Raw genomic sequence first — 12,077 nt, forward strand, 5'->3', positions numbered from 1 at the left:
GTTAATATTCTGAGAGCAAGTACAGTCTAGATCTACCCATGCCAAACAAGACTGCCAGAGACAGAAGACAGTCACGGGTGTCAGAAGACAAATCCGGGTCTGGAAAGGAAAGAGGTTTCCAATGCATCTGAAACCTGCAGTGTGAATTGGCTGAGAAGCAGAAGGGGGAAGAAAAGAGAAAAACGTACACTCTTTCAAATGAAGGAGAGAAACAGGAGCTAGAAAGGAAACAAACAGGGATGAGGGTGTGTTGTGTTTCTGGTTTCCTTGGCCCGGAGAAGATTCGCATAAATTCAGCTATGTCCCCATGTGGCCCTGCAGTCAACTGCCTTCTTGGCAGAAAGGAAAAAAAAAATCATGGGACTAAGTGAATGATGCTCAGAGACAGCCAGAAAAGAACGCCCCTGAACAGCTGTGGTCAGCATTTCCAGAGTGCTTTCCATTTCTGCAAAGGACATGCAGTTAACCCGTCTACCTCTGCAACCACAGGACTCTACCTCTTTCTCTTTTCCAAACGAGACACAATGTGGCCGAGCTTAGGGACCCTACAAAGGCCACTGCTCCTGAGAGGGTCAAAGCTAAAGTTAGGGGCTGCCTCCAACAATCACGATTCAGACTATGGAGCTGAGCTGCTTCTAATACCTCTATAAATGCCACAAAGTCCTCCTATCATGGCATTTGGGATGTCTGGACCACAACTCCCACATGTGGCTATCAGGGTGCCCATCTTCAAGAGGCACTAAAATTTTCTTTCACCCTCCCTGAAAAGTGAAAGCAAACCACACCAGGAGGTCAGAGACACATTAACATAATTTATTAAACTCACCATACAAGAATATGCCACAGGCAAACATATCAAAAGGGGAAGAAACATGGAGATCACCTGCTCCGAACCCCTCATTTTATAAATGAGGAACGCCTGAAGTCCCAGAGCATTGTTAGGGACAAAGCCAGAATGTGAGCCCAGTCCTGAGCCACAGAAACACACAGACTTAAGGCTTCCGGTTGTGAGCCACATAGAGCCTAAACACTTAATCCACATTTGTTTTGAATTTTTCTGATTCCTGTAATACCATACTCTGATGCTTATCTACTTCTCAAGGCTGTAGGAAGAGCCCTAAAGAAAAACATGATGGGCCAGGCGCAGTGGCTCAAGCCTGTAATTCCAGCACTTTGGAAGCCCAAGGTGGGCAGATCACCTGAGGTCAGGAGTTCGAGACCAGCCTGGCCAACATGGTGAAATCCCCATCTCTACTAAAAATACAAAAATTAGCTGGGTGTGGTGGCATGCGCCTGTAATCCCAGCTACTCAGGAGGCCGAGGCAGGAGAATCGCCTGAATCCGGGAGGCGGAGGTTGCAGTGAGCTGAGATCGCACCACTGCACTCCGGCCTGGATGACAGAGACAGACTCTGTCTCAAAAGAAAAAACAAACAAACATGATGACCTGTAGGGTCATTCAGATCCAGGATAAAAGACCGATTATGGAGCAAGGGGTTCAGAAGGGCTAGTGAAGAACTCATCTGGGCCTCACAAGAGTCCTGATGGGTCTCCTTCTCCAAACAACATACACTCTGACCCCAAGGCCTCAGGGAAAGTATACTTACCTTCCTGAGCTGCAGATCAAGTTTGAAGGAGAAAGGGAGAAGAAACAGGTGGAGGAAGGAGAGGAAGATTTATAATAGTGTCACTCTGACATTAACAACCCTAATGGGAACAGTTTTCCTGGTTTCAAGCAAATCCAAACACTGCAAGAGAAGGCTACAGAACTTTGGTATTATAACAGTCATGAGATGTAAGCAAAACCACCAACAACTTAGCAAAATACATACAATGATGGTTTTGCTGGAACTGGTGGAATCCAGTGAAAACAATTTTTAGGCTCTGGGCCGAGAAGACCAAGGTGTGCCTTGTGGTGGGTCCTTAGGGAACATCCCTAAAGAGACGCTGGGAGTTTTCACAGCAGAGAGAAGTCGCACATAACTGTCTGTAGTCCTGGAGAATCTTTCTGCAAAAAGCTACTCCCCAGAAACACAAGGCCACCCAAAGCTTAGGTTCACTGGCTCTGTCCAGGCCTTACCAGGTAGCCCCACTATCTGTCTGCAGGAGGCCAGGGCAGCATAGGCTGCTAAGAACTGAGCTGTGTTTCTGGAAGGAACTTCATTCCCCCAGGACATTCTCCAATCACTCTGGACATCTGTGTCTCCAGCTTTTAGGGCTGAGGCAAATCTTGTCACCTTTCCCAACCAGATGAAGGCCTGGCTTCTGGGGCAGCCAGAGTCCAGTCTACAACAGAAGGGAGGCTCTCTACAGAGGAAAAATAGTCACTATAGGAATACAGACAGTGCCCTGGCTCCTGCTCACAGGACAATGTCTTCCAAAGGGCTGCAGTGCCTTGAAGACGTGCTCGTGCTCCATCTGCCCAGCATATGGTGGCAAGGAGCTCGGGAATGGTGAGACAAAGGAGCCCTAAGTCCTGGGTGCAGCCAGGAGACAGGAAGTCAAAGTCAGTGCTAACAGCCAACAGGGGCGGTGGGCTTCTCCAGAGGCAGAGGCAGCAGCAACGGCAGCATCCATCTCCAGGCAGGAAGTTCAGGTTTCCACCACTCGGATGAGAGGCATGGGCTTTGGGCTGGGGGGCTTGGATATCCTAATGCTGAAAAGAAGGTTGGAAACAATGAGCTGTGCTGGGAACAGCTGTGTTGTGGCTCACCCTTCACAGAGCCTCCGCTCCACATTTGCCTCTGCAAGCTTACACTACGGTGCCGGCTGATCGCTTGGGTCCCAAGTGTTTTGAAACAGAAATTATCAGTGACATCTAAGAGAAGCTTTGGGACATGATACATGTGTCTTGTAGCAAGGGTGATGAAACCAGAGGGGCAGTTAAACAACTGAGAAGTGGACATGGCCGTGATTTTTGATTTTCTCAAGTTCATGGGTCCTTTCCTGAATCTCTTAGAGGCAAAATACCCTCTCCCTAGAAATAGGCAAACGTTATAAATAAATTTTGCACGCCATTTCAGGGGGTCCACACATTCACAGACCTCCTTAGGCTTGTGGTAACAGGCTCTACTCTAACTGGGTTAGAAAATGGTTCTGGTAGACAATGGGCCAGCTTAGAGACGGAGGGAGGAAAGCTGGATTTAAGAGCCCTGTTCTTGCCTCAGCACTAAAGGTTCCACACAGCTTCGTCCCTCCTGCCTCCCCTCCTCCCTGGGCCCATTCTGTCTACTCACGCTCACTCACCTGCCCGAGTTCTCTGTCTTGGCCCGGGCCTGGGTGCTGAAGTTGCCATGACTGATTTGTTTTTCTATCAGGTGTTCCATCCGTTCGTGCATCTCTAAATTCTGTAACACAAGCTTAGGGGTTAGAGTTGGCCTTTTCCTGGCTTTCCGGGTGTCACATTCAGGTAGTGCATTCTGGTCTCTCTGCCTGTGTTTGCGCTGCTGTCGTCCCCACCTGCACCATGTGGGCCACCACCTGGATATCCTCTCGCCTCCAAAACCTGCTCCTCCATAACTCTGTATAACACTGATAGTGATGGTTTCCTACATAGCCTCGACATACAGTTCTTTCTTGTTTTTTTGAGATAGGGTCTTGCTCTGCTGCCCGGGCTGGAGTTGCAGTGGCGTGATTATATACAGCTCACTGCAGCCTCAACCTCCTGGGTTCAACTGATCCTCTCCCCTAAGTCTCCAAAGTAACTGGGACTACAGATGCATGCTACCACCACATCTGGCTAATTAAAAAAAAAATTTCTTTTTCAGAGACAAAGTCTCACTATGTTGCCCAGGCTGTCGTCTTGAGCTCCTGGCCTCGAGCAATCCTCCTGCCTCAACCTTCCTAAATGCTGGGGATTACAGGCGTGAGCCACTGCACCTGGCACCTATATATAATTTTTTGTCCTCAGTTAAGATATTCACTTGCCTTTGTTGATATGCTATGCTCTAAAGCATTCTCTGGTCTTCTTAAAAACCTACATTTTACCTCTGACTTTACACTGCAAATTCCCTGAAAATAACCCTTTCTCCCATTTATCTCCCCCACTACAAGGGATCGTCACAGGGTGGCTGCAAAGTGTTCTTCAGGGTCCTGTGGCAAAGTGGAAGTTGGACTAGGAAGGCAACTCGTTAGCTAATCTAGCCCCAGAAAAGACTCCATTTGCATGAATGCCTCCTCCTCCTTCAAAGCCCAGCACCACTGCCAGCTCCTCTGCAAAGCCTGGAGGGTCAGAATTAGCCTCCATGCAGCCATGGCTTGTGGCTTGCACCATGATGACATGTCCCTTGAAGGGGGGGGTCCTCATCATTCTCATCATCGTTAGCAGCTCCCTAAAGGTTCTCAGAAAATGTCTTCTCAACTGAACTGAAGGTCAACCAGCCACCCCACGTGTTCGCTTCAGAGCAGCAACAAGACATGACAAAGACCCCTCCACAACCTCTGTCTCCCACATGTCCACCTTTTCTTCAGGAGCCCCGTTCCCCTGCTGGGCACACACACACCTCTGCCTCCAGATAAGCAATTTTTTCTTTGAGCTCCTGGATGGTGGCGTCCTTTGACTGGATCACAGCTTTTGAATTCTGGAGCTGCAAAGGTGTAGTAGGAGACACTGGAGCTCATTTTGCAATGACTCATTACACACTCACCAGCCTTCACCCCAGCTGCTAGGGAAGCCAGCAGAGCCCTGCAACTCCATATGACTTCATTAGCTTTTCTACAAAGGCTTCATTTCAGTCAGTATTAAACTCTTGATTATCCCAGGGGTGGGAGTGAGGAATGCGTGAGGGGAATACCACCCTGAGAATCCAAAATAATGAATGATTCAAAACCCATTCTGTTTGGCTTTGGGAAATACAAATTATTTTTCATTCAGGATTTATTTATTGAGTACTTACTATATGACAGACTCTGTTCTTGACTATGGAAAACAGCAGTAAATAAAACAGATGCTAATGGAGCTGACATGAAGCACATCTTAGGCTCTCAAAACAATTCTCCAAACTGACAATCCTAAGTATACTACCCTCAAGCTCGGGTAGAGTAAGGCAGGAAATCAGTCTTGAGGCTCAAAGACTGATAATCTGCACAGATAACACAGTTTATTAGGATTCAACCACTCATTGACCCACACTCTTCACAGAGTATAAGAGAAACTAACCTTTTCCTTCCTTTCCTATTGGAAAGCAGAGGCTAAATGGCAAACAACGAAAACAGTAGGGGAAAGATGGTAGCAAAGCAGATCCTAATAACCCAAACCCTGGTAATTGGTAGCTATAAATGTGTGACAGGAAGCGCATGAATGTAAGTCAAGCTCCCTAGGAACCTAATAAGAGCATAGACTTAGGGTGACTCCCAGGGCAGGTCACACACCAGCCAGCTTACCTGCTCTATCATTTGCCGGACTTTCCGCTGCTGGCTCTTGAGCATGTCATCCAAGTGGTGGATCTTCTCCCGCAACCCGGCCACTTCCTTTTCCAGGGTAGCAGCCCTGGGGATAAAGACCAGAAGGCTGAGGCAGAAGACTTACTTACCCAGTCATAGGAAGAGCCCTGAGCTTGGGAGGTTCCCATCAGATATGATCCCCTTTGCCTGATTCCCAAGAATAGGTGGTGGGTACCTTAGAACATCACATTGGAAGCACTGAGGTCAGGAGTTCGCGACCAGCCTGGCCAACATGGCGAAACCCTGTCCCTACTAAAAATACAAAAATTAGCCAAGCACGGTGGTGCACACCTGTAGTCCCAGCCACTCAGGAGGCTGAGGCACAAGAATCGCTTGAACCCGGGTGGCAGAGGTTGCAGTGAGCTGAGATGGCACCACTGCACTCTAGTCTGGGTGACGGGGCAAAGACTTGGTCTCACACACAAAAAAAGAATATCACATTGGAAGCATCATCAGGGATCACCTAGTCCAAGTGGGGAAACTAAGGCTCGGAAAGGGTAGAAGGGATACCAGTCATTCTGGATAACTCTGGAGGGTCAATCTAGAAGCAACAGATAGATGATTCCAGGGAGGCCGTTTTTAACACAGGAAAGACTTTCTCAGCATTAAAGCTCTCAGAAAGAGGATAGTCTCATGTGTAATGAACTCTTCATTACTGGAAAGATTCAAGTAAAAGCTAGGATTTACTTTTTCTTTTTTTTCCGAGACAAGGCCTTACTCTGTAGCCCAGGCTGGAGTGCAGTACTGCAAACGGGGCTCACTGCCAGCTTGACCTCCTGGGCTCAAGCAATCCTCCTACCTCAGTCTCCCAAGCAGCTGGGACTTTAGGCACACGCCACCACACCTGGCCAATTAAAAAATTTTTTTGTGTGTAGAGACAGGGTCTCACCATGTTGGCCAGGCTGATCTCAAACTCTTTTTTTTTTTTTTTTTTGAGACGGAGTTTCGCTCTTGTTACCCAGACTGGAGTGCAATGGCGCAATCTCGGCTCACCGCAACCTCCGCCTCCTGGGTTCAGGCAATTCTCCTGCTTCAGCCTTCCCAGCAGCTGGGATTACAGGCACGCGCCACCATGCCCAGCTAATTTTTTTTGTATTTTTTTAGTAGAGACGGGGTTTCACCATGTTGACCAGGATAGTCTCGATCTCTTGACCTCATGATCCACCCGCCTCGGCCTCCCAAAGTGCTGGGATTACAGGCTTGAGCCACCGCGCCCGGCCCTGATCTCAAACTCTTAAACTCAAGCAATCCTCCCACTCTGGCCTCCCAAAGTGCTTGGATTACAGGTGTGAGCCACCATGCCCAGTTGGAGCTGGGATTATTATACTCGACATGATTAAGCTGTTGGCAGGGATTTCATAACAGGAGGGAGATAGGATTTGAGGCTCCTTAAAGCCTCTTCACACAGTTCTGTTTCTAGGTCTCCTGATTCCCAAACCACTGTTGCTTCCTTTGCATCTTCTAAGCAAACTGAGCCAAGATCCCCCAAAGGGCACTGTAAAATAATAAGAAATACATAATGGGTCTCTGCCCCGGTTCCTGACATAGAGCTCCTAAAACCTTTGTAATTTCTTGAGTATAGGGGTGATAGGAACATGTTTTGCTATAATATTTGGGCACAGTCTCTGGTTCCTGAGCCTTGGAATCTCCAAGACTGATGATTGTCTTTTTGTATGCTAATGATGACTGGTGGCTTGGGTCCCTACAGACAGCTTCAGGATGGGACTAGTCAAAGAACAAGGCACGATTAAAGGGTTGAAACTTTCAGCCCACAACTCCCCCTAACCTCTAGGAAAGGGACAGGGGATAGGAGCTAGAGACCAATCATCAGCAGCCAATAATTTAATTAACCATGCCTATGTAATGAGCCTCCATAACAACCCTAAACAAAGGGGTTCAGAGCTTCCAGCCTGGTTCATGCATGCACATGCTGACCTTGTCCTACATACCTCACCTATCTGTTCATTTGAATCCTTTATATTATCCTTTATCATAAGCCAGTAATAATAAGTGAAATGTTGGCCAGGTGCAGTGGCTCACGAATATAATCCTAGCACTTTGGGAAGGAGAGGTGGGAGGATTGCTTGAGCCCAAGAGTTCAAGACCAGCCTGGGCAACATGGCAAAACCCTGTCTCAATGAATAAAATTTTAAATTAAAAAAAAAGCAGGCCGGGCGCAGTGGCTCACACCTGTAGTCCTAGCACTTTGGGAGGCCAAGGCAGGTGGATTGGTTGAGATCAGGAGTTTGAGACCAGCCTGGCCAACATGGTGAAACCATGTTTCTACTAAAAATACAAAAAATTAGCCAGGCATGGTGACACACGCCTGTAGTCCTAGCTACTCAGGAGGCTGAGGCAGGAGAATCGCTTGAACTCAGGAGGCAGAGGTTGCAGTGAGCCGAGATCACACCACTGCAATCCAGCCTGGGTGACAGAGCGAGGCTTCATCTCAAAATAAATAAATAAATAAACCAACAAATAAATGAATAAGTAAAATGTTTCCCTGAGTTCTATGGCAGCACACCCATCACAGGAAATTATCAAACCTGAAAAAAGGATATGGAAACCCCCCCAATTTATAACCAAGTTGGACAGAAGTGTAGGTATCCTAGACCCCACTACTTGTGACTGGCATCTGAAGTAGGAGCAGTCGTGCAGGACTGGCCCTTAACCTGTGGTTCTGCACTAACTCTGGCTGGTCTCAGAACTGAATTAAAGTGCAGGGCGCCCAACTGGTATCAGCTGAGAATTGGAGAAGTGCTTGGTATGGAAAACCCACATATTTGGTGTAAGAAGTGTTGTGAGTAGGGGAGCAGTCTTCTTTTAGTCAGGCTGCTAGGGAGGGTCTCCTGGGGTTCGAGCCCCTGAAGAATCCATCGCTCCCCACTACTGCCTGAGGAAGCTAACGAGTGCACATTGCCTGGGGTACAATGCAACCTGAGCCACCCCATATCCTTCCCACACTCCAAACGCTCTGAATTTCCATCTTCAGCTCTCCAATGTCCTACTTTCAGTCGCCTTTTATTTAGAAAATCAGCACGTACACGGCACACCTGTCACTGCCATTCCCAGGTCCTGGCTTTCGATTATCTAATCCTTTTTGTCTCTGTTGTTCTGCCCATGTGCACCTCCCCACTGAGGACGGAGTACTGACTAATTCTGATGTTAATTCTGATATGAAGTCCAGTCAGAAAGGAGGCTACAATATGACGCATGTATTTTCCATGCCAGGAGGGTCAAATCGAAGTTATCCTAAAGGAGAGAAAATGCTTCCAGAAGACTGACGGGCCCTGAAGGGCAAGGATTATGTCTGTTCATCTCGGAATTCCTTAAAAGGCCCTTTGGATAATGTCTTGTTGAACCAAAAAAGGTCGAACTTATACAATGAAGATCAAACCCAAAATGTTGATGTTAAATGTGATTTGCCATTTGAGGTATTATTTATTAATTGCCAACAGCATAATTTCCAACTTCCTGAAGAACTAGAAGGCACAACCTTTGCTCTGTAGGTTTCGTTGGTTGCCTGGGGCCTCAGATTTCCTCTGATCAGAGGGAATTCGCAAACCATCTCACCTTGGAGGTAGAAAGGATCTCAGTAATCACCTATGGGGCCCTGCTGACGGGTTCTTGGTTTCTATCTGAATTGCTTCAAGTAACAGGAAGTTCAGTATCTCCTCATGAAGCTGCTCATTCCATTTTTCATCAGGATGACTCATTATTCAATTTTACCCTCAAATAGTTCACAGTCAGTTTTTGTTTTGGTGGAGACGAAACGAAGGCATAACATATCCACTGCCTGAATCTGTGGAATGACGCATAGCAACAGCAGAGGCTCCGCCAGCTCTCACTTGCCGTTGGCTCTCAAACTGTGAAAGCCTTTTCTTTAGGTTATTACCCCGTGGAAAATGAACTGCCTGGGGATGGCGGCCTTCCAAATGGTATCTCTTGGGTGGGGCTCCACCCTGAGCAAGCTCACGGTGAGTCAGAGCTGGAAGATCTGACATCAGCACCAGCTTCCTCCCCAGACCCAGCCACCACAGGAGCTACAGGCTGCACGGCCCGCCCTCCCCTCCCTGCAACCCAACTTCACAGTGAAGAAGAACCGAGCCCTTACTTTTCTCGTTCTGCTTGGCCGTCAGCATTGCTGCTCCGAAGTTCCTCTAGGGCCATCTCCCCTTCCCTGACTTTCGCCAGTAAGGCCTGATGCTCCTGCGTGGGCCACAAAAGAAAATCTAGGATGAGAAGATGGCAAGAGTTTCTGTGTCTGGGGTGAGACGGGCGCCAGGCTGGGACTTAGCCCCTGCTGGGCCTGGACGGCTGCCAAAGAGCAGCAAGATGAGCTGGTTTGATGGGGCGCCCTCCCTTGTCGGGGAGAACCCTTCCCACTCTCACTCAGCCTCACCCAGAGGCCCGGAGGCAGAACCCAGCCCTGCGTCATGTGGACCCACTCGCCAGCTATGGCTGCCAGTCCCCGAGAAACCAGGTCTTCAAAACGGGCATCTGTGCAGGAATCTGCCTAAGGGGGAAATGGGCTCAGCTCTAGTTAGGGGGAAGCCAATTCCTTGAAGGCTAAAAGGTACTCCGAGGGATTTGCCAAAGGAAGCTGCCAAGTGTGCTATTCCAGAGATGCTCGGAAGAGAAGCGTCTCAGCAACCGTTTGAATCCACCTGCAGCCCACTTCAGCCCAGGAGTCCAGGCACTGACAAGCAAGACCCCCAATTACCGTCTCCATCCCTAACACGCGCCTCTGCAGCTCTCCGACTTCTGCCTCTTTCTGCTCCACTCTGTTCTCCTCTCTCTGAAGGGCCACGTTACTCTGTTCTGCTTCTCTCTGGTATTGGCTGAGTGTGACCTAAAACATGGGGCAGGAATATGTTAAATGGTATGGAAAAAAAAGCAAATATGGAGGGGGGGACCTTAGAAAAGAACCCAGGAACCTGGGTGGCTCTGGAGCTGTGACGGGATAAAGGTGGTGACTCAGATGGGCATAGCACCACCTTCCCTTTGTTGCGCAGGACCACCTCAGTACTCTGGCAGAGTCAGTCTATTTCCAGGGTTAATTGGCTCACAGTTGATTGAGGTCCACTTTAAAGTGACACCTGGAACCCACAAGCACCACTTTTTAGGTAGGTGACTCCTTCATCATCCCCATGAACCCTCCACCATCACCCAGGCTTAACCCAGTGTTGTGGCTTTCTACGAATTCAAAAATCAAATAATCCCAGGGAGGATACCTCCAGGTCCTTCCCTCTGTCTCCTCCACGCCTCCTCACTCTCACTTCCAGCAATACTTCAGAGCCCACACACAACAGCCAACATGGCAACTGGAAGGGCTACTAAAACATCAGGAAGAACCTGACTTTAATCGGAGGTGAGCACCCAATTTGGAGAGGACAGAAGCAGAGCATTAGAATGAGAAAGCAAAGAGCTTGCCTCCTTTCCTGCCACCTGCATCTTCCCAACTCCCACGCATCCTTCAGGTCTCACTTAGATGCCCCGTCTTCCAGGGAGCCTTCTGAGCCCGGGGGAGGAGCCCTTCCTTTCTGTGCCCAGGGAGAGGACACATGAGGGACACACGGCCTTCCCTCTCATGAACAGACGGCCCAGCCACCGTGTGCACCCGAAGCAGGCTGTCAGTGTCCTGATGGCACAGACCTGAGCTCCCACAGCACCTCGTATGCAGTAACTACTCAGTGAAATCAGGAGCAGAACTGACATTCATCTAATCCAACCCTCTCCCTTAACAAGTAAAGGCCAACTGACCTATTCAAGGTTACCCAGCTAGTGAATGACAGCCAGTGCTAGGACCCAGATACTTCACCATCCATTTCAATGCCTCCCAGGTACCTCACAGTGACTGCCCATCACTTGTTAAAAAAGAATCCAGGTAGCTTCTGGAAAGCCTAGTCAGCCAGCCCTGGGAAAACCGAACACCGGCAGCCAGTTTGTCCGGCCCCTCCCAAGGTCAGAACCGGGGAGGAGAAAGCACAGCACAGGGTGATGTGTGATGGGACGTGTCCATGCTACACACCAGCCCCGTCCAGAGCAAACTCACTCTCACTGCAAATCCTGCTTGACAGCAAGTAGCCAGTAGAACAGGAAACCCATGCTTAATGGCAAGTTATGTTCATGGTAATTGGTCATCTTGCCCTTCCTACCCCGAGGTTCAGAAGAGTACATCAGGGAGTCCAATTCGGTAGGAAAAACCGAGACAAGCCCTCAAATGACCTGTATTAACCTGAAAGAGCCCATCCCCATAGGCAGCAACTTAAAAGTAAGGCTTTTCATTTCTGTACATAAACACTACACCCAGGTTGATGTGAGCTCAGAGCACAGTGTTAACAAGGCCATGGGCCAATTCTTGCACCCTACTGTCGAAGCAAAAGGTTAAAAAAAAATACAGACTCCCCTTCCATATTTGTCTCTGTGGCTCCAGCCAACCCTGCCCTCAAAGTAACCTCTTAATTATAAAAAGGTGGCTGGGCATGGTGGTTCATGCCTGTAATCCCCACACTTTGGGAGTCCGAGGTGGGTGGATCACCTGAGGTCAGGAGTTTAAGACTAGCCTGGCCAACATGGTGAAACCCTATCTCAATTAAAAATACAAAAAAAAAAAAAAAAAAAAAAAAAATTAGC

General features: G+C 48.5%; 1 protein-coding gene across 8 annotated transcripts in view; it reads right to left on the reverse strand.

Moving 5' to 3' along the window:
* Positions 1-795: 795 nt before the first annotated feature.
* TUFT1 (tuftelin 1) overlaps positions 796-12,077 on the reverse strand; it is a 42,606-nt gene continuing 31,324 nt past the window's right edge. For 6 of the 8 annotated variants that reach the window (XM_032267523.1, XM_032267518.1, XM_032267517.1 and 3 more), the window contains 6 exons: positions 10,165-10,293; positions 9,556-9,650; positions 5,382-5,487; positions 4,502-4,585; positions 3,246-3,346; positions 796-2,655 (listed from right to left, as the gene is read on the reverse strand). In XM_032267523.1, coding sequence (XP_032123414.1) covers positions 2,592-2,655; positions 3,246-3,346; positions 4,502-4,585; positions 5,382-5,487; positions 9,556-9,650; positions 10,165-10,293 — 579 coding nt within the window. In that variant the 3' untranslated portion in view covers positions 796-2,591. The remainder of the gene's footprint in view (positions 2,656-3,245; positions 3,347-4,501; positions 4,586-5,381; positions 5,488-9,555; positions 9,651-10,164; positions 10,294-12,077) is intronic. The other 2 variants (XM_032267522.1, XM_032267520.1) reach the window with 2 other exon arrangements.

This window comes from Sapajus apella, unplaced genomic scaffold, assembly GCF_009761245.1.
Source record: "Sapajus apella isolate SASKATOON/1434 unplaced genomic scaffold, GSC_monkey_1.0 scaffold169, whole genome shotgun sequence".
Classification (NCBI taxonomy): domain Eukaryota; kingdom Metazoa; phylum Chordata; class Mammalia; order Primates; family Cebidae; genus Sapajus; species Sapajus apella.